The sequence below is a fragment of the Macaca mulatta genome, chromosome 2, assembly GCF_049350105.2.
Source record: "Macaca mulatta isolate MMU2019108-1 chromosome 2, T2T-MMU8v2.0, whole genome shotgun sequence".
Taxonomy (NCBI): Eukaryota; Metazoa; Chordata; class Mammalia; order Primates; family Cercopithecidae; genus Macaca; species Macaca mulatta.
The window spans coordinates 89,062,590-89,081,872 of NC_133407.1; the positions used below are offsets into that span (position 1 = coordinate 89,062,590).

The 19,283-nt window shown below is 37.7% G+C and overlaps 1 protein-coding gene across 16 annotated transcripts in view; it reads right to left on the minus strand.

The window, feature by feature from the left end:
* The window catches only part of TBL1XR1 (TBL1X/Y related 1), a 184,575-nt gene that overhangs the window by 71,978 nt on the left and 93,314 nt on the right, over positions 1-19,283 (minus strand). For 13 of the 16 annotated variants that reach the window (XM_015131585.3, XM_015131576.3, XM_077994184.1 and 10 more), the window contains one exon: positions 8,487-8,562. The exons of the other annotated variants lie outside the window; for them this stretch is intronic. Coding sequence is in view for 1 of the 13 variants with exons in the window: in XM_077994179.1 (XP_077850305.1) it covers positions 8,487-8,562 (76 nt within the window). In the remaining 12 variants the exon portion in view is untranslated. The remainder of the gene's footprint in view (positions 1-8,486; positions 8,563-19,283) is intronic. 16 annotated transcript variants of the gene reach the window in all.

A 19,283-nucleotide genomic window follows, 5' to 3' on the forward strand; every position in this document is an offset into this window, starting at 1 on the left:
TATTGCTGGAAGGAACATAAGATGGCATAATGCTTTACAGAAGGGAATTTGGCAAATTGACACCCACATTTCATGCTATCTAAAAACTTCCACTCTTGAAATAGCTATCTGTGTAACAGAGTAGAATGCAGCTGTAAAACAATGAATAAAGACTACATCCCATCCTGGCTAACAGGGTGAAACCCCGTCTCTACTAAAAAATACAAAAAGCTAGCCGGGCGAGGTGGCGGGCGCCTGTAGTCTCAGCTACTCGGGAGGCTGAGGCAGGAGAATGGCGTGAACCCGGGAGGCGGAGCTTGCAGTGAGCTGAGATCCGGTCACTGCACTCCAGCCTGGGCGACAGAGCGAGACTCCGTCTCAAAAAAAAAAAAAAAAAAAAAAAAACAAATATTTTAAATTCTAAATACTAAAAATAAAATGAAACAAATTGGCCTGGCTTCGGCACAGTGGCTCAGGCCTGTAATCCCAGCACTTTAGCAGATTGAGGCCAGGAGGATTGCTTGAGCCCAGGAGTTCAAGACCAGCCTGGGCAACACAGGGAGACACTGTTTCTACTTTAAAAAAAAAAAAAAAGTTGGCCAGGTGCGGTAGCTCATGCCCGTAATCCAAACACTTTGGGAGACTGAGGCAGGTAGATCACGAGGTCAGGAAAGAGACCATCCTGAACAAAATGGTGAAACCCCATCTCTATTAAAAATGCAAAAATTAGCTGGGCATGGCGGCATGCACCTGTAGTCCCAGTTACTCAGGAGGCTGAGGCAGGAGAATTGCTTGAACGATTGAGGCGGAGGTTGCAGTGAGCCAAAATGGCACCACTGCACTCCAGCCGGGCGACAGAGCGAGACTCCGTCTCAAAATAACATAACATAACATAACATAACATAACATAACATAACATAACATAACAGTAAAAAAAATTAGCCAGGCATGGTGGCACGCACTTGTGGTCCCAGCTACTTTGGGAGGTGGAGGTGGGAGAATCAATTGAGCCCAGAAGGGCAGGGCTGCAGTGAACCACAATCACGCCACTGCACTCCTACCTGGGTGACTGAATGACACAGTGTTGAAAAGAAAAGGAGAAAAGAGAGAAAAAGAAAAGAGGGAGAGGGGAAGAGAAGAAGAAAAGGGGAAGGGGAGCAGGAACTGGGGAGATAGGGGAGAGAAAGGACAAGTTGACCCAACTATGTATCAAACTGGTGGTGGGCAGGGGGCGGATTACACATGAGGACTTACTTTAAAACGTAATACTTAGCTGTAATCCCACTGAGACGTGGACAAAAAAAGAAAAATGAAAACGATAGTCACTACTCATACTGGTTAAATATACATTTATAAATGTAAAAATATGTATAATTTTATATTATGTTTATTTTTATATTTACATGTACTTAAAGTACTTTTAAAGTACATGTACTCTTTTTATACTTTTGTTTAATATATTACTTTCTATTATGTTTACATATTAACTATTGCATATTATATAACATAAATATATAAATATTCTTTTTCACTAAAAGGAATCAGGACTTCTTAGAGACACAGCTGATCTGAGGACCAACAAAGGACACGTACAAGATGAGCTTTGGCCAACATCTTGTTTTGTCAGAAAGCAAGGAAGTTACCAGAGAGAGAATACTAGAGTCACATCAAAAAAGACTCAGAAGTAAACTTGAAAAGGCTCTTTTGGCCAAGGGAATGACATCAATAAGAATACAAACTACAGTGCAATAAAACATATCAAATGCTTAAATCCACAAGCTCACAATAACTCAAAAAAATCCTCACTTGTTACTTAGAAAGGTATTCAAGAACCCTAGAAAGGCTTCCAGGAAACAACTCAGTACTTTGAAAACTGGTAAATAAAGGAAAGAATCATGCATTTCATATGCCTTTGTGCAATCTGTGCCACAGAGTAATGAAATATCTGTTAGGGAAAGTTTCTCTTTATAGAAATGTTACATATAATAAAAGCTTGATATAACTGGAATATCAACATTTTCTTTGCCCTCATGGAAATAATGGTTCTAGGAATGATCATTAATGTCGCCTACTGTCAGGAATAAAAAACAAACATTAGGTGCTTCTTTATGCAAGCATACAGTGAGTGTCCTTTATCTAAAATGATTGGGACCACAAGTTTTTCAGATTTTGAAATATCTGCAGTGTAACAGTTTAGCACTCCCAATCTGAAAATGTGAAATCCAAAATGCTCCAATGAGCATTTCCTTTGAGTGCTGTGTTAGTGCTCAAAAGATTTCAGATGTTGGAGCATTTCAGATTAGAGGTATTCCATCTATATTTAGCACCACCTGTGAAATATTCTGCCACCCCTACCTCTCAAAATAATAAAGGAAAAAAACCTAAATTAAGATTAGATTAATCTTAATTAATTAGATGAAGCCGTTAGCTACAACCACCAATATAAGGAAAAGATTAACCTTATACTATAGGAATCCAATAAATAAAATACAGAATGTAGAAAACTTCACAGGACAAATAAAAGGGAAAAAATAGGTAGAAGCATAAGCTATACCCAGTAACCAAACATAATGTATAAGTTTTGTTGATTCTGTAAAAACATATTAGGAGTAGTTCAGAAAAATCAAAGCTAAGTAGACAGTTGGTAGTGTTAAATTATTGTCAACACCTCACATCCATTAGGATAGTCACTAGCAAACAAACAGCAAATGTCCAGTGTGTAGAACCCTGTTGTACTGTTGGTAGGGATGTAAAATGGTGCTGCTGCTCTGGAAAGAGTACAGAACTTTTTCAAGGGGGCGGGGGGGAACCCTAGAATTACCATATGATCCAGCAATCCCTGTTCTGAGATCCCAAAAAGAATTCCAGTTCTAAAAAGAGTTGAAATCAACATGTCAAAGAGATTTGCACATCCATGTTCAAAGCAAGACTATTCATAATAGCCAAAAGGTAGAAGCAACCCAAATGTCTACCAACAAATGAATGGATAAAGAAAATGTGGTCTGACTTCCATTCAACACAGTACTTACTGGAAGTCCTAGCCAGAGCAATCAGACAAGAAAAGACATCAAGGGCATCCAAATCGGTGAAGAGGAAGGCAAACTGTTGCTGTTTGCTGATAATATGATTGTATACCTAGAAAACCCTAAAGACTCCTCCAAAAAGCTCCTAGAAGTGACAAAATGAATTCAGCAAAGTTTCAAGATACAAAATTAATATACACATCAACAGTGACCAAGTGGAGAATCAAATCAAGAACTCCCTTTTACAGCTATTGTAATAGCTGCAAAAATAAAATAAAATACTTAGGAATATAGCTAACCAAGGAGATGAAAGACCTCTACAAGGAAAACTAAAAAACACTGCTGAAAGGAATCACAGATGACACAAACAGAAACACATCCCAAGTTCATGGATGGGTAGAATCAGTATTTTGAAAATGACCATACTGCCAAAAGCAATCTACAAATTCAATGCAATTCCCATCAAAATACTGCCAACATTCTTCACAGAAATACAAAAAACAGTCCTAAAATCCTATGGAATCAGAGAAGAGCCCACATAGCCAAAGCAAGACTAAGCCAAAATAACCAATTTGGAGTCATAAACATTACCTGACCTCAAACTATACTATAAGGCCACAGTCACCAAAGCAGCATGGTACTGGTATAAAAATGGGCATATAGGCCAATGGAACAGAACAGGGAACCCAAAAATAAAGCCAAATACTTACAGTCAACTGATCTTCGACCAAGCAAACAAAAACACAAAGTGGGGATAGGACACCCTATTCAATGAATGGTGCTGGGAGAACTGGCAAGCCACACATAGAAGGAGGAAACTGTATCCTCATTTCTCACCTTACACAAAAATCAACTCAAGATGGATCCAAGAGTTAAATCTATCACCTGAACCCATAAAAATTCTAGAAGATAACATTGAAAAAACCCTTCTAGACACTAGCTTGGGCAACAACTTCATGACCAAGAACCCCAAAGCAAATGCAACAAAAACAAAGATAAATTAAGATGGGACTTAATTATTAACTAAAAAGCTTCTGCACGGCAAAAGAAACAATCAGCAGAGAAAACGGACAACTCACAGAGTGAGAGAAAATCTCCACAATCCATGCATCCAACAAAGATTCTGTAGATCCAGAATCTACAAGGAACTCAAAGCAGCAAGAAAAAAACAAATAATCCCATAAAAAAAAAGTGGGCTAAGGACATGAATAGACAATTCTCAAAAGAAGAAATACAAATGACCAACAAACGCATGAAAAAATACTCAGTATCACTAAAAATAAGAGAAATGCAAATCAAAACCACAATGTGATGCCACCTTACTCCTGCAAGAATGGCTGTAATCAAAAAATGAAAAAATAATAGACGTTGGCATGGATGTGGTGAAAAGGGAACACTTACACTGCTGGTGGGAATGTAAACTAGTACAACCACTAAGGACATCAGTGTGGAGATTCCTTAAAGAACTAAAAGTAGAACTACCATTTGATCAAGTAATCCCACTACTGGCTATCTACCCAGAGAAAAAGAAGTCATTATACGAAACAGATACTTGCACACGCATGATTATAGCAGCACAATTTGCAACTACAAAACTATGGAAACAGCCCATCAATCAACAAGTGGATAAAGAAATTGTGGTATGTGTATATACACCATGGAATACTATTCAGTCATAAGAAGGAATGGAATAATGGCATTCATAGCAACCTGGATGGAATGAGAGACCATTATTCTAAGTGAAGTAACTCAGGAATGAAAACCATAACATTGCATGTTCTCACTCATAAGTGGGAGCTAAGCAATGAGGAGGACGCAACGGCATAAGAATATACAATGGACTTTGTGGACTGGGGGAAAGGGTGGGGGATGGAGAGGGATGAAAGACTATACTTTGGGCACAGTATACACTGCTCCAGTGATGAGTACACCAAAATCTCAGAAATCACCACTAAAGAACTTATCCATGTAACCAACCACCACCTATTCCCCCAAAACCGATTGAAATTAAAAAACAATACAAAAAAAAAAGAAAATGTGGTATGTACATACAATGGAATTTCATTTTGCCTTAAAAAAGACAAGGAAATAATGTCACAGGTTACAATACAGATCATCATGTTAAACAAAAGCAGCCAATCTCAAAAAGACAAATACTATATGGTGCTACCTATATGACGTATCTAGCAAAATCAGAAACAAATAAAAGGGTTGTTGCCAGAGGACGGGCTGGGAGGAGAGTGGGGTGTTGGGAACTTGCAGGGGGGTGGGAGAGGGTGGGTGCTGTTTAATGGGTATACAGTTTTGGTTTTGCAGTGAGCACAGATTACGCCACTGCACTTCAGCCTGGACAACAGGGTGAGACTGTCTCAAAAAATAATAAATAAAAAGTCAAAATAATAATATACACCTGCTGGCCAATGGGTCCTACTAATGCAATATGAGATAATTACAAAAAAGTAGTTATGAAACATTTGATACAGGAAAGCAGCTATAAATCATGATTTAAGGTGCAAAAAAAAAATTTTTTTTTGAGATGGTGTCTCAGTCAGCCAGACTGGAGTGCAGTGGCTTACTGCAACCTATGCCTCCCAGGTTCAAGGGATTCTCTTGCCTCAGCCTCCCAAGCAGCTGAGATTAAAGGTGTGCGCCACCACGCCTGGCTAATTTTTGTATTTTTAGTAGAGATGGGGTTTCACCACGTTGGCCAGGCTGGTCTCGAACTTCTGATCTCTCAAGTGATCCACCTGCCTCGGCCTCCCCAAAGTGCTGGTATTACAGGCATGAGCCACTGCACCTGGCCATAAGGTGCGATTATATTTAAAATTACCTGTGTCTAGGTAAAAGAAGGGTGAAGGCAAAAAAGGATGTTATGAATCCCTCATATTATTTTAACAAGAACAATGATCAACAAGGGAAATAAAAATGTTTGAGGAGATGGATATCCCATTTATCCTAACTTGATCATTTTATATCTATACAAGCATCAAAGCATGCACTGTAAAATAAGTACAACTACTATATATCAACTTTTTTAAATTTTAAAAGAAAAAAAACACTGTTGGGGGTAGGTAGGGAGGTGGTAGAGGTAACTGTATATAATCCCACTAAGCATTCTGGCATTTTCAGAGAAAATAAATATGACATACTACACAGCACAGGTTCAACCCAGAATGTTATCGCATTTCTGAGGGTCATGGGAAAACCACACCATTTTTGAACCAATACCTATAAATTTACTAGCACATCTGGCCAAATATATAGAAATGGCTTCAGTGTCCTTAGCTAGACTGTCAGCAAGTTTGCTGTATCTTGGTCTACTTCATCTCTCACACACACTAACATACATACATATATACATACACACACATGCAAACACAAACTTCTGTGATGATATTAAAATGATTTCAGAGATTTTCAACAAAACTGACAAACATGTTTGGGATGATCTAATTTACAATGCAGTCTATGAGCAGTTATAAAACCAGTCTGTGAATAGCACATAAAAACTTTCACTTAAGGATAGGCACCTGTATCTCAGATACCCAACTGGTCTGATTGCCAAGGGAGACGTGCCACAAATACTAAGGATCTGACAACAAAGAAGAGTAACAGGTTTCAAATGTGAACTTCATTTGAACAAAAACTTCATGTGAACAAAAAGTCAAGAGCAGACACTCCAAATACCAAAGTTGATTTACCATGGATGTATTTCTTTCATGAGAAACTCTAGCGCTCCCTGGGAAACAGCAGATTTAGTGGTTAATGAGTCACCAGAGCAACCCAAAGACCCCAGCAAGTGCTTTATAAATTAACAAAAAAACATGTCATCCTTTGTGCTAGGTAAAGCTTGGCTTGGGGGGTGGGGAATATGTTATTTTCTTCAACATTTCCTATCAACCCCTGAGAGAGAAAAGAAAAAGGAGAGAGAAGGAGAGGAAAGGGAGGAGGGTGAGGAGGATGCAGAGAGAGGAAAAGAACAGGGAAAGGAAGAGGTCAACCTTTTTTTCCCAACAGGAATTCAGAAGAGTTTAGACAGAGAAAATCCTCCTCCTATCAACATACTGAAAACAATCCATCTCCAATAGGAATTATTTCTGGGAATATTTTCACAAATATCTTACCCACTTATTCTGGTTCTCAACTTTTAATAGTTTTTCTTTCAGAATGATACATCATTTCCCACCAAATTCTATAAACCTCAATCAGTTTCTCTGCCTCCCTAATTTAGTAAAAATAAAATTGTTGGTAATGAACTCCAGAAAATATTTATAAATGTAAGATGTTATTATTTAATTCTTAAAAAAAGTAAAAATTCATTTCTCTTCTATTTATTGATCCCCAAAATAAACAACAATATTATTTTGGTAAGAAATTATTTTTTAAGAGAGAATCACTCTGACTTCTAGTTAACAATGATAAGCACTTGACATACAGCTAGAATAAACCTTAGAAATTAAGTCCAATTCCATCATCTAAGATTTACAAGAGTACCTGCCAAAAGTCAAAGATTCATAGTATATTCAGGAAATAAAGCAAATGCCAGCTCTCACAGAGTCCAGTAGTCTTTCTGCTATATCAAATGATTGCCATTTATATTCTACAGTGAAAGACTTCTTAAAAATCCTCTCAAATAGATAAGAATGACTCTCCTTAAAATGATTAATTACAATAGTAGAATCCTAGCCATTTAAATGCACATAACTAAAAAATATTAAGATAAATGCAATACACAAAAACAATCTATTTTAGTGAAATGATGGACAAAAATAGAAGAGCAAAATGCCACTGTTGCATTTCTAACAAGAAAGTACTATTCACAAAATATAGTTCATTTGACAAAACACAAGACCATCACGATATAACAATATTTTTCATCCTGATGACTGTAGCTAAGATGTTTTTAAAAGTACAGAACACAGAAATCTTCAGCTGGACACGGTGGCTTGCACCTGTAATCCCAGCACTTTGGGAAGCTCAGGCGGGCGGATCACCTGAGGTCAGGGGTTTGAGACCAGTCTGGCCAACATGGTGAAACCCTGTCTCCTACTAAAACTACAAAAAATTAGCTGGGCGTGGTGGCGCATGTCTGTAATCCCAGCTACTTGGGAGGCTGAGGCAGGATAATCTCTTTAACCCGGGAGGTGGAGGTTACAGTGAGCCGAGATCACACCATTGCACTCCAGTCTGGGTGACAAGAGTGAAACTCCATCTCAAAACAGGAAGAAAAAGAAAGAAAAGAAAAGAGAAATTTTCAAAAGTTGCAATTTTTCCTTTACCAAATATTCAAAAGTTACTTTTAAGTAACTTAAATTACATATATTTAAAAAGAATAAAAATTAAAAACAAAAAAACAAAAAAACACTTACTTAGCTTGGGAACACATGTATTTTGTCAAATTGTGAGAAACTTTCAAAATTCGCAAAAGATCCTAAAAACAAGAGAATAATAAACACTCTGACATTGGGAGCTGGAGAGTCTTACCATTGGCAGTGCATTGATGTGGGGATGTGCAACTGAATATCCGGTCACCGCCAATCACAAGTTGCTGTTGTTGATGCTGAGGAAAAGGAAAGTAAAGTATTCAATGTGCCCTAAAACACATTCAGTTTAAAAGATTTTCCATACCAAATGTTACATGTTTGAAATATTCTTTAAAGTCCCCACCAGTGAATTTCTTTCTCCCTCAAGTAACTGTTATCATAAACAACAGCAGCAACTTTTGAGTGCTTAATACTTGGCAAGTCTTTAGAATGTTCATAAGAGGTTGGCATAGTGAATAAAATGAGACTCAAAGAGATTAACCTGCACACAAGTGGTCTCACCACAATTCAACTCAACTTGCGTAAATATTACTGTATTAAGGTCCAATTAGTATGTTCATAATCTAAAACCATGGGCCACCAAGAATGACATAAACTTGCATTCTATATTCTGTTTAATAATAAAGAAAAATATGTCATTGGTTTAGAAACAATTTCAATCAAAACTTACTAACTTTGATCTCTTTAGACTTTACGTATTTTATAGGGCTTATCCAGTTTTCTCAATTGCTAAGTCAGGGCATATTATATTCCATAAACCCTCTGTGTAAATAAAAAAGTTATACTTCATGGCCGGGCGCGGTGGCTCACGCCTGTAATCCCAGCACTTTGGAAGGCCGAGGCAGGCGGATCACCTGAGGTCAGGAATTCGAGACCAGCCTGGCCAACATGGTGAAACCCTGTCTCTACTAAAAATACAAAAATCAGCCGTGCGTGGTGGCTGGCGCCTGTAATCCCAGCTACTCGGGAGGCTGAGGCAAGAGAATTGCTTGAACCCAGAAGGCGGAGGTTGCAGTGAGCCAAGACCACGCCATTGCACTCCAGCCTGGGGGACAATAGCAAGACTTCGTCTCAAAAAAAACAAAAAGTTATACTTCACATACCATGTCAGAGCAGATGCTTAGTTGGAACACTGACCAGTACAGTTTCCGTCATGGAGTACAATTTCGTAAAGAGTAAAATCAAGCTGACACCACAGAAAGGAGTTTACTATAATATATGGGAGGTTTAGCTCCTACACCAATTAGGTAAAGTTAAGAAGATAACTAAGTAAATGATGATTATGCCACTTACACTATCCCACCAATCCCTGTGGCTTCAAAACAGGGCATAGGCGTGAGCCCCCAAGGTTTGTTGCCTAGAGGCACTTGTGAGCTACTTGATAGGTCTTTTCTAGCATGGACTGAGGAAATGTTCTTTAGACATCATGTCTAGATACCACTAGAATCTGTTTACCTCAAGGTCGTTTGTTATGAACATCGATTATTTCAAAATAAAGTTTTTGTCAATTTTTGAGCTAAAGTTACATAAGGCTGCTTGTTATCTAAAAATCAACAGACCACTTTTGTCACAAAAATTTTTGGCATACATGCATTCAATTTATTTATAATTAACATGTACTACTTATATTTTAAAACACATATAAGAGGTCAGGCACAGTGACTCATGCCTGTAATCCTAACACTTCAGGAGGCCAAGGCGGGCCGCTTGAACTCAGGAGTTCGAAACCAGCCTGGGCAGCATGGCAAAACCTCATCTCTCCCAAATATACAAAAAATCAGTCATGGTGGCGCACAGGTCGTGGTCCCAGCTACTCGGGAGGCTGGGGCACGAGAGGTGCTTGAGCCTGGGAGGCAGAGGCTGCAGTGAGCCAAGATGGCCATGCCCCTGCATTTCAGTCTGTGTGATAAGAGACTCTGTCTCAAACAAAAAAAACTCCCAATATAAGTAAAAGGCAGATAAACAATGTACTTACAGTGCTATATTTTTGTTCATAACATTCTACATCCTTAATGTCTTAATGACAGTTTTACATCATTAGCTAGTATCTTAAGGTAAAACTTAATCGTAGAGCAAAGCTCATCAATACCAATAGTGAATATTGCACTTTTTTTTTTTTTTTTTTGAGACAGAGTCTCACTCTGTCACCCAGGCTGAAGTGCCGTGGCACAATATCAGCTCACTGCAAACTCCGCCTCCTGCGTTCAAGTGATTCTCCTGGTCTCAGCCACCCTGAGTAGCTGGGACTACAGGTACAAGTCACCACACCTGGCTAATTTTGGTATTTTTAGTAGAGACGGGTTTTCACCATGTTGGCCAGACTGGTCTCGAACTCCTGACCTCAAGCGATTCACACGTCTCGGCCTCCCAAAGTGCTGGGATTACAGGGGTGAGCCACTGCGCCCCGTGGAATAATCTACATTTCAAATACCTTTCTTGATAATCCCTAATTTTTTCAGACATCTATAAAATGATTAGATAATAGCAAGTGAAGAGTTCATTCTCATAGTTTAAGTATTGGCTCTGCCATTTTCTTTCTTTCTTTCTTTCTTTTTTTTGAAATGGAGTCTCGCTCTGTCCCCCAGGCTGGAGTGCAATGGCACAATTTCAGCTTACTGTAACCTTCGGCTCCCAGATTCAAGCGATTCTCCTGCCTCAGCCTCCTGAGTAACTGGGACTACAGGCACGCACCACCATGGCCGGCTAATTCTGTATTTTTTAGTAGAGACAGGGTTTCTCCATGTTGGTCAGGCTGGTCTCGACCTTGGGTGATCCGCCCACCTCAGCCTCCCAAAGTGCTGGGATTACAGGCGTGAGCCACCATGCCCAGCCATGATAATGGCTAATTTTTTCATACATCTATTAAATGATTAGATCATAGTAAGTGAAGAGTTCATTCTTGTAGTTTAAGTATTGGCTCTGCCATGTTCTTGTTTCTTACAATTTTGGTTTTAGATGCAATTTTTTTCTCTACCTTTGTCTTCATTCATTCATTTAGCTTTTCCTATTAATACTACAAGTCTTTAAGAAGAAAGACCACAATAGTGATTTAATAGTTGATGACATGGTTAAAAAGTGATTCTAGGATTTGAAGGATGAATAAATACATGAAAAATGGTATACCAATTGCACATGCAATTTAATCTGGAAAATTTCTAGAAACATATGCAGGGCCATATTTTTTCTCTCTTAAGATGTTTTCCTAGTCAACTCATTGACCTATGTCCTAGCCATCATGCAATGCATTTATAAAGCACATCTCATAATTAAAATAAATATCTAAATTTTAAAAGATATAGTGATATACTTTACAAAGGAATTACAAAACTTAAGGTGCATTTAACATAATCTGACAATGTGTATTCAAACTATTTGTATTAAAGTAATTCAAGTCCAAAACAGGCGTATCCTGTCTTATCTACGTTTCTACTTTTACTCAACATTCTCAAATCTCATCACAGCAGATCACTGTGACTCTCTTATCTGCACTCTTTGGCTGCCATGACATTCCTCATTCCTCACCAGAAATGTCCTTCTGACTATGGTTCTGCTCACAATATCCCTCCTTCAAAGATCAGGCCAAATCAGCTTCCTCCATTAATTATCCACCCCACCATCCAGAGAGAGAAAAATGAGCCCCAGCCTAACATATCTCCCTTTCCACAACTGCATAGTGCCTTATTCTTTCATCATGCCTCTCTGATCAAATTTCTGGAGACCCAAGACTGATGTAATCATCTTGCTGTCTCCCAACAGAACTAAGAATAGTGCCTTGAACATACATGGTTCTTAAGATATACATGTTGATAAAATGTTAAAATATCTAGATATTGAGGAATGAATTTATACATATTTGAAAATAAAATGCAGTAGAGACTGAATTACTACACAAATAAATCACACTGGGAAGGAAAAACTCAGCAGTGGATTGTTATTTTGAAAATGCTTGGCCGGGCGCGGTGGCTCACGCCTGTAATCCCAGCACTTTGGGAGGCCGAGGCGGGCGGATCACAAGGTCAGGAGATCGAGACCACGGTGAAACCCCGTCTCTACTAAAAATACAAAAAATTAGCCGGGCGTGGTGGCGGGCGCCTGTAGTCCCAGCTACTCAGGAGGCTGAGGCAGGAGAATGGCGTAAACCCAGGAGGCGGAGCTTGCAGTGAGCCGAGATCGCGCCACTGCACTCCAGCCTGGGCGACAGAGCGAGACTCCGTCTCAAAAAACAAAACAAAAACAAAAAAAAAAAAGAAAAGAAAATGCTTGAGAGAACCTGGTTATACCAATAATTTTAATACCACTTCCAGAAGGTGACCAATAAAGGTTGATCTTCTATCATTAACAAAAAACTCAAGAAGTACATGATCAATCACATTATTGGTGTAAAAACTATCACCTCCTTTGTGTACTACATAAACTGTATCTATTTACTCTACTTCTTGTAATAAAATAAATGGCTGCAGGGTTTGTGTTTTGTCTCCAAACAAAAAGCTTTGCTTCCAAAAATGTATTTCAAAGCATTTTATCTAAAGTAAATGATTAATTTTAAATAAGGCTTTTAGCATAGAAAGACACTGTTGACTTAGCAGACATCTTCTAAGATCTGCCACCTACGCATAATTAGGAAGATTTTTTTAAGATGCAAAAATTCTAGAACAGCAAATTATATATTTTGACTGCTCTTCAAAAATACTACACTGCAGTGTCTAGAAGTAAATTTATTTAATTTATAGATAACTTTGAAAAGCTAATGGACATTATGGGCCCTTTTCCTAGACAAAGGTACAAACACAATAAATACTTACTTAAGGTAGCAACATTCTAATCTAGAACCTACTGGTCAGTAACAAGTTCAAGGAAGTATATCTGGTATCCTTTATTAAAAAAAGTTTTAAAAAAATTTTTTAACGTACAGAATTTGGGAAAGTCATCCCATGAATTAAGAGAAAAATATAATCCCAGCACTTTGGAAGGCCAAGGCAGGCAGATCACTTGAGGTCAGAAGGTTTGGGTGGATCACTTGAGGTCAGAAGGTTAAGACCAGCCTGGTGAACATGGAGAAACCTCATCTTTAGGGAAAATACAAAAATTAGCCAAGTGTGGTGGCAGATGCCTGTAATTCCAGCTACTCAGGAGGCTGACGCAGGAGAATCACTTGAACCCAGGAGGCAGAGGTTGCAGTGAGCTGAGATCACACCACTGCATTCCAGCCTGGGTGATACAGACTCTGTCTCCCAAAAAAACAAAACAAAAAACACACACACACACACACACACAAAAAAAAAGGAGAAAGAAAGAAGAGAGAGAGAGAAATACATGAGAATCCTACCAGAACTGACTCTGCTTAGAAAGATTTTTATTAAATTAACTCCCAGGAAAAATCACAGAAAAAGTTCAAATTAAATTGCTTAGCACATGATTGAAGGCACAATTAAGAAAAAACAAAAACAGTACTACCTCCTAATGAAAAGATTAATACATATTTGTAAATCAGAGTTTCAACTGAATCTTCTTAATCCGTTTTACAAAAAGGAATGTTAGTATGTTATCTCCAACAACATACTACGCATACATCAAAGCCTTTAAGCATTATATCCTCCACTGTCCTCACCCCATCCTCATTTCCCATGGAATTTACACATACAGATAATATTCCAGACAGCCAGAAGGTAAGGCAGGTGAAAGCGGAAGGAGCTATAACAGCAGGGATATCTTAAGTGACTCTGAGATCAGACTCACTGTCAGATCATGCACAGCTTTGCAATTACTGCCTATGTTTTCATTTCCATTTGTTACTTAAGCAATTTGGGGAAAACTGATTCAAAAGTTATCTGACTCCATTTTTAAAAATAAGCTATTCTCAAGATCACATACTCACATAAAGAGAAGACGATTTAAACATACACTGGTGTCTAATCACCTAATTGTTACCTTAGTTGAGTTAGTTTCACCGGTAACATCACATGTAATTGAATTTTATGTTAAGCATTATACAAAAATAAACTATTGTGCAAGAATAAAACAAAAAAACTATCAAGTATTTCTAAATTTGTCTATCACTGGGTAAGCAATGCAATTAAAAATAGCAAAAACTCTCTTACAATGACCCACAGAGTTCTTAAAATTAAAGGCTGTTTTGAACAGTTTCTAATGCTAATATAAGTCAAGTTTATTATTTTGGCACTAACACCCACACATCGAAAGCTTCCAGTTCACAAACCTTCAGTGATAGGGATGCTGAACATGAGAAAAGGCTTACACTCCAAATTTATGGATACTTGAAAACTAATATAAAAATGTATAGATCATTTTAAGTTACTTTTTTTTAAGTGAGTACAGCATTAATGTGTAAATATAACTGTTTTCTCCAAAATAAGTTATTAAATTAATGGTGTAATTTACAGTGCCTTTGAAATACCACAGATATGACACTGTTTTCTTGTTTACACGAAGTTTGACAGCTGCTAAACCCTTTGTTAAAAAAGTAGTTTGGAAGAAAGAAACAAGTGTGGGGGGTGGGGTGGGGGACCAGCAGAAATAGCAATGAGGATCTAAGAAATAATACATGGGGGTAAAAAAAAAAATGAAGCTTTGTTGCCTAAGACCACACAGGTGGGTACAATGGCACTTAAGTTAGAAGAGAAAAATGACATTCCTACATCTTACTAGATTTCTCACTCTTCCTAAGGTTTGAATATCTGATTCAAGGTATTACAAATTTGAATAGCTAATTAGGCTACAACACAAAAATCATTCAGTTGAACAACACATTTCCAGTAAAAATAACAGCAGCTCTGCCAAGAAGACTAAGTCTTTGATTAACTCTGTCCTACAGAAATGCCCCAGATTAGAACCTAACTATGACGTGGTGAGCCCCTCACTCAGATGTAATTGGTCTAGGGTAGGACCTACATCACTTGCATTTAAAATCCTCCCCACCAACCCTGGGGGGTTTCAATGGTGGTTGAGAACCACTGGGCGTATGAGTGTCAGTGTGTGGGTGTGTGTGCGCATGTGTACGATTCCAATGGGGACTGAGAACCACTGGGTGGGGCGGGGGGTGTGTGACAGGGGAGGGGACAGGATGGAAAATTTTACTAGTCAGGTTCTAATTATTAATCTAAGGCAGGAGAGTCACTTCTTTCAAATACTAGATTGCAAAGTGAGAAGTGTTCAGAACTAGAGGGAGAAATATGTTAATACTATGTGAGACTAAGTTCTTTATTAATCTAATTTTAAGATTAATGATGACAAACAAAAGATAAACTCAATCTGTCTCCCAAAAATGAACAGAAAAGTAAGGACAATGATAATGAAGACACCATAAACAGAAAGAGGGCTAAAAAGACTACAAAACATAACAAAAAAAAGAAGAAGAAAATGCATAAAAATACATAAAGCCCAAATGAGCCTCAGCTACATGTGACAAAATTTTAAGTAGTAGGCAGAAGTTATAGAAAGGTATTTTTTTCCTATTCAATATAAGAGAAAACAAAACCATCGCACAAATCAGTGACAATGTTCAAACAAAATCTGGATATGTGATTCATCAAGGAAGTTCTAGTGGGCACATAGGCAAATGAGCTGAAGTTTGTTCTATGTGCGCCTCATCCCTTTCTAACTTAGCACTCAAGTGTAATTATCAGCACCAGCACTAGCTTCTGCGGTACCTTTGTGCAAATTAGACTCTAGCAGAATAAATTACAAAAAGGAAGCCATATGGTATCGGAGGTTAAGAGCCTGGAATTGTGGAGCCACACAGGGGTTGGGACTCCCTGGCTCTGACTCTTAGTAACTAGATGACCTAAGTAACTAGATAACCTCTCTCAGTGCCTTGGCTTTTTCATCTGTAAAATAAGTGAGGAGACTGGAATAAAAAGTGCTAATCAGTGCCCAGCATAGGAAAAAGACGTAATACATATTAAATAATATAAATAAATTGTTATGAAGGAAGCTCCTTCCTCTGTGAAGACAGCCTATTAACAGGGAAACAGCATGGCCTGGACTGCAGTGCCCACTTCTCCCTTGGCTGTCTACCTCTGTGCAGGACACAAACTGCCCATTCAGATTCTGCTGTCCTGTAAGGCTACTGAGTCCAGTTACATTATGTCTTTTTGTGAGTTAACACAACAGCATTACTACTAACAACAACAACAAAAAATTATCATTTATAAAACTTCTAAATTACAACAGATTTGGAGTATGCCCAAACATAGCAGTCATCCTGAGTAGCATAACCTCGCAGTGACAGTGAACACCTTCTCAATGAAGCAGTTCTTCAAACACACTTCACAACTAAACATCTTCAATATTTACTTTGTAACAGAACGCAATAGGCCTCTTTAAAAAAAAAAAAACAAGTCAGCAGATAATTACTAAACTGAAAAGGTCATTCTGAAGTACACTGGACACAAAGGAAAAACATATACTTACATTAAACTAGATGTTAGGTTCAGGATTCTGAAATGTTACATTTCTATTTATCCACTACTGATGAACTCAAAGAGTCTTATGTGTCCTCACTAAAAACATTTCCTTACAGATTCATGCGAAAAAAGGCTTTAAACTTAGTTTCTCTGATTTCGTATTTTGAAAGTTGGCATAATCTAGACAATATCAGCAAATGCTTTTCCTTCGGTAAATTAAAACGAATTGTTCATTTAACTACCACATTCCAATCAAAACAGCTGCCAAAAATACATTCCTTTATGAAATCAAGGTTGTATGGGTTTTTTTTTTTAGTGGAATATTCTTAATTCTGGAGAATGCCAAGTTCTCATCCGGTGTTGGTTTGCCAAAATGCTTTCAATTCAACTTGCTCACCAAGCTTAAAATGATACATCTGAACCAGCAAACACAAGCTGTGTTATCTTCGTGACCCATTCAGGAGCCACTTCTGGTTCACACACACACACAGATACAACACCACCCGGGGATCATGAAAGAAAGGAAACTACCTTTCTTAACATTATATAGGCCGGGCGCGGTGGCTCAAGCCTGTAATCCCAGCACTTTGGGAGGCCGAGACGGGCAGATCACGAGGTCAGGAGTTCGAGACCATCCTGGCTAACACGGTGAAACCCCGTCTCTACTAAAAAATACAAAAAACTAGCCGGGCGAGGTGGTGGGCGCCTGTAGTCCCGGCTACTCGGGAGGCTGAGGCAGGAGAATGGCGTAAAAACCCGGGAGGCAGAGCTTGTAGTGAGCTGAGATCCGGCCACTGCACTCCAGCCTGGGCGACACAGCGAGACTCGTCTCAAAAAAAAAAAACAAAAAAAAACACAACATTTTATATATATATACACATACACACAATATATTTATTTCAATACAGAAAACTGCTCCCCTCTCTGCCCACCACCCAAGTTATGATAATAAAACACCAACTGAGATTATCTGATTACAACTACTCCATCTTCTCAGCCATTAGCACGCAACGGTCTAAGGCAAACTATGGCCAGTAAGTAGATATTTTTTTATTTTGCAGGCCATTTGGTCTCTGTCACTAGTACTCAACTCTGCTATAACGGAGCAAAGTAGCCATAGACAATACATTAAAAAATGAATGGGCATTACTCTTTCTAATAAAAATTTATTCAAAAAAAAAAAAGATAACACACCAGATATGGTTCACAGGTCATAGTTTGTTGACTCTAAAGCAATAACCAGAACCATCCAAATTTCTACAGATTCAGGATAAAGCCAAGAAGCTTTTAGGTTAAATGAGGTAAACACTTTTTTTTTTTAATCAAATAAGTCAACGGACCAAGCAAAAACACTATTTAAATACTGCCCACTAAAAATATATAACCATTCTATGAAAAGGAAATTTTCTAAGGAATTCAAACATAGTATCTTATGTGGCACTATATATAATAATGAAGTTCAACAAGAAAATATTAAGCATTAAACTTCAACATTCCTCTGCCATCTTCGGAAACTTAAAAGACAGTGGGGTAAGAATGGAAAGAATAAGGCTTTCTGTTCTGTTTAAAAACTCAGCTCTTTCACATCATACCCATACAACCGTAAGCAAGCAGTGTCTTCATCTATATAGTGTATTAGACAGCTTGATAACAAGTATGAACATAGTGTTTGGCTTATTGTAAAGAAAATAAACTAGGATTTATAATCCTATTGAATGCCTAAAGGCATTTTTGCATAGAAATAATACTAATAAATATCAGTTAATTATAACTGCATGTACAGTTTAAAAGGGGGCAAAAAGGTTAAAAATAGTATAGTATTAAAAGACAACAAAAAGAATCAACTCCCTAAGCAAAAAAATTGTTTGAATTATGGATTTCCATGAGTTTAAAGAATACCAACAGTAACTATTTTTTTTTTAATGCAAACAACAAAGAAACAGACAATAAAGACACTGCGATAGCAGACAGCGGTCCTGGCAATGCATCCTCTTTGCCAGAGCAAATGGAAGGAAGGAAGAAAGAGAAAACACTGGCCATAAGTTGTGGCAATACTACCTAATGTTCACCAAGTAGTGATGAGAAGAAATGTTATGCCCATCTTAAAAATTAACAGAAAATGAGCTTGTAATTTAGCTTTTTGATGGGATAAGGATATCTGGATACCAAAAATCCCTTCTATAATAGGGACGAAAATGTTATCATCAAACATGTTTTCTTTTCACATTTTATAACAATCCTAAATCGTAATATAATTCACAGATAAATGCGGGGAAAAACACAAGTAAATTGTATATTCGTAATTAATTTTTAAAAACAAGTTAACAAATCTATAAACAAAATTACATTTAAAATTGTCAATTTATACCTTTTCCCAATTTTTTAATCGAACATAAATTGAGTATCAAAGCAACCAAAGATTCAATCAGCAACAAAGAATCTGCACACTAAATGAACTCTCACCATTAGAAATGCATTAGTTACTCAAGAAAATACAAACTATGAAGAAAGCTTGACTCTCCTTTAAGAGAATG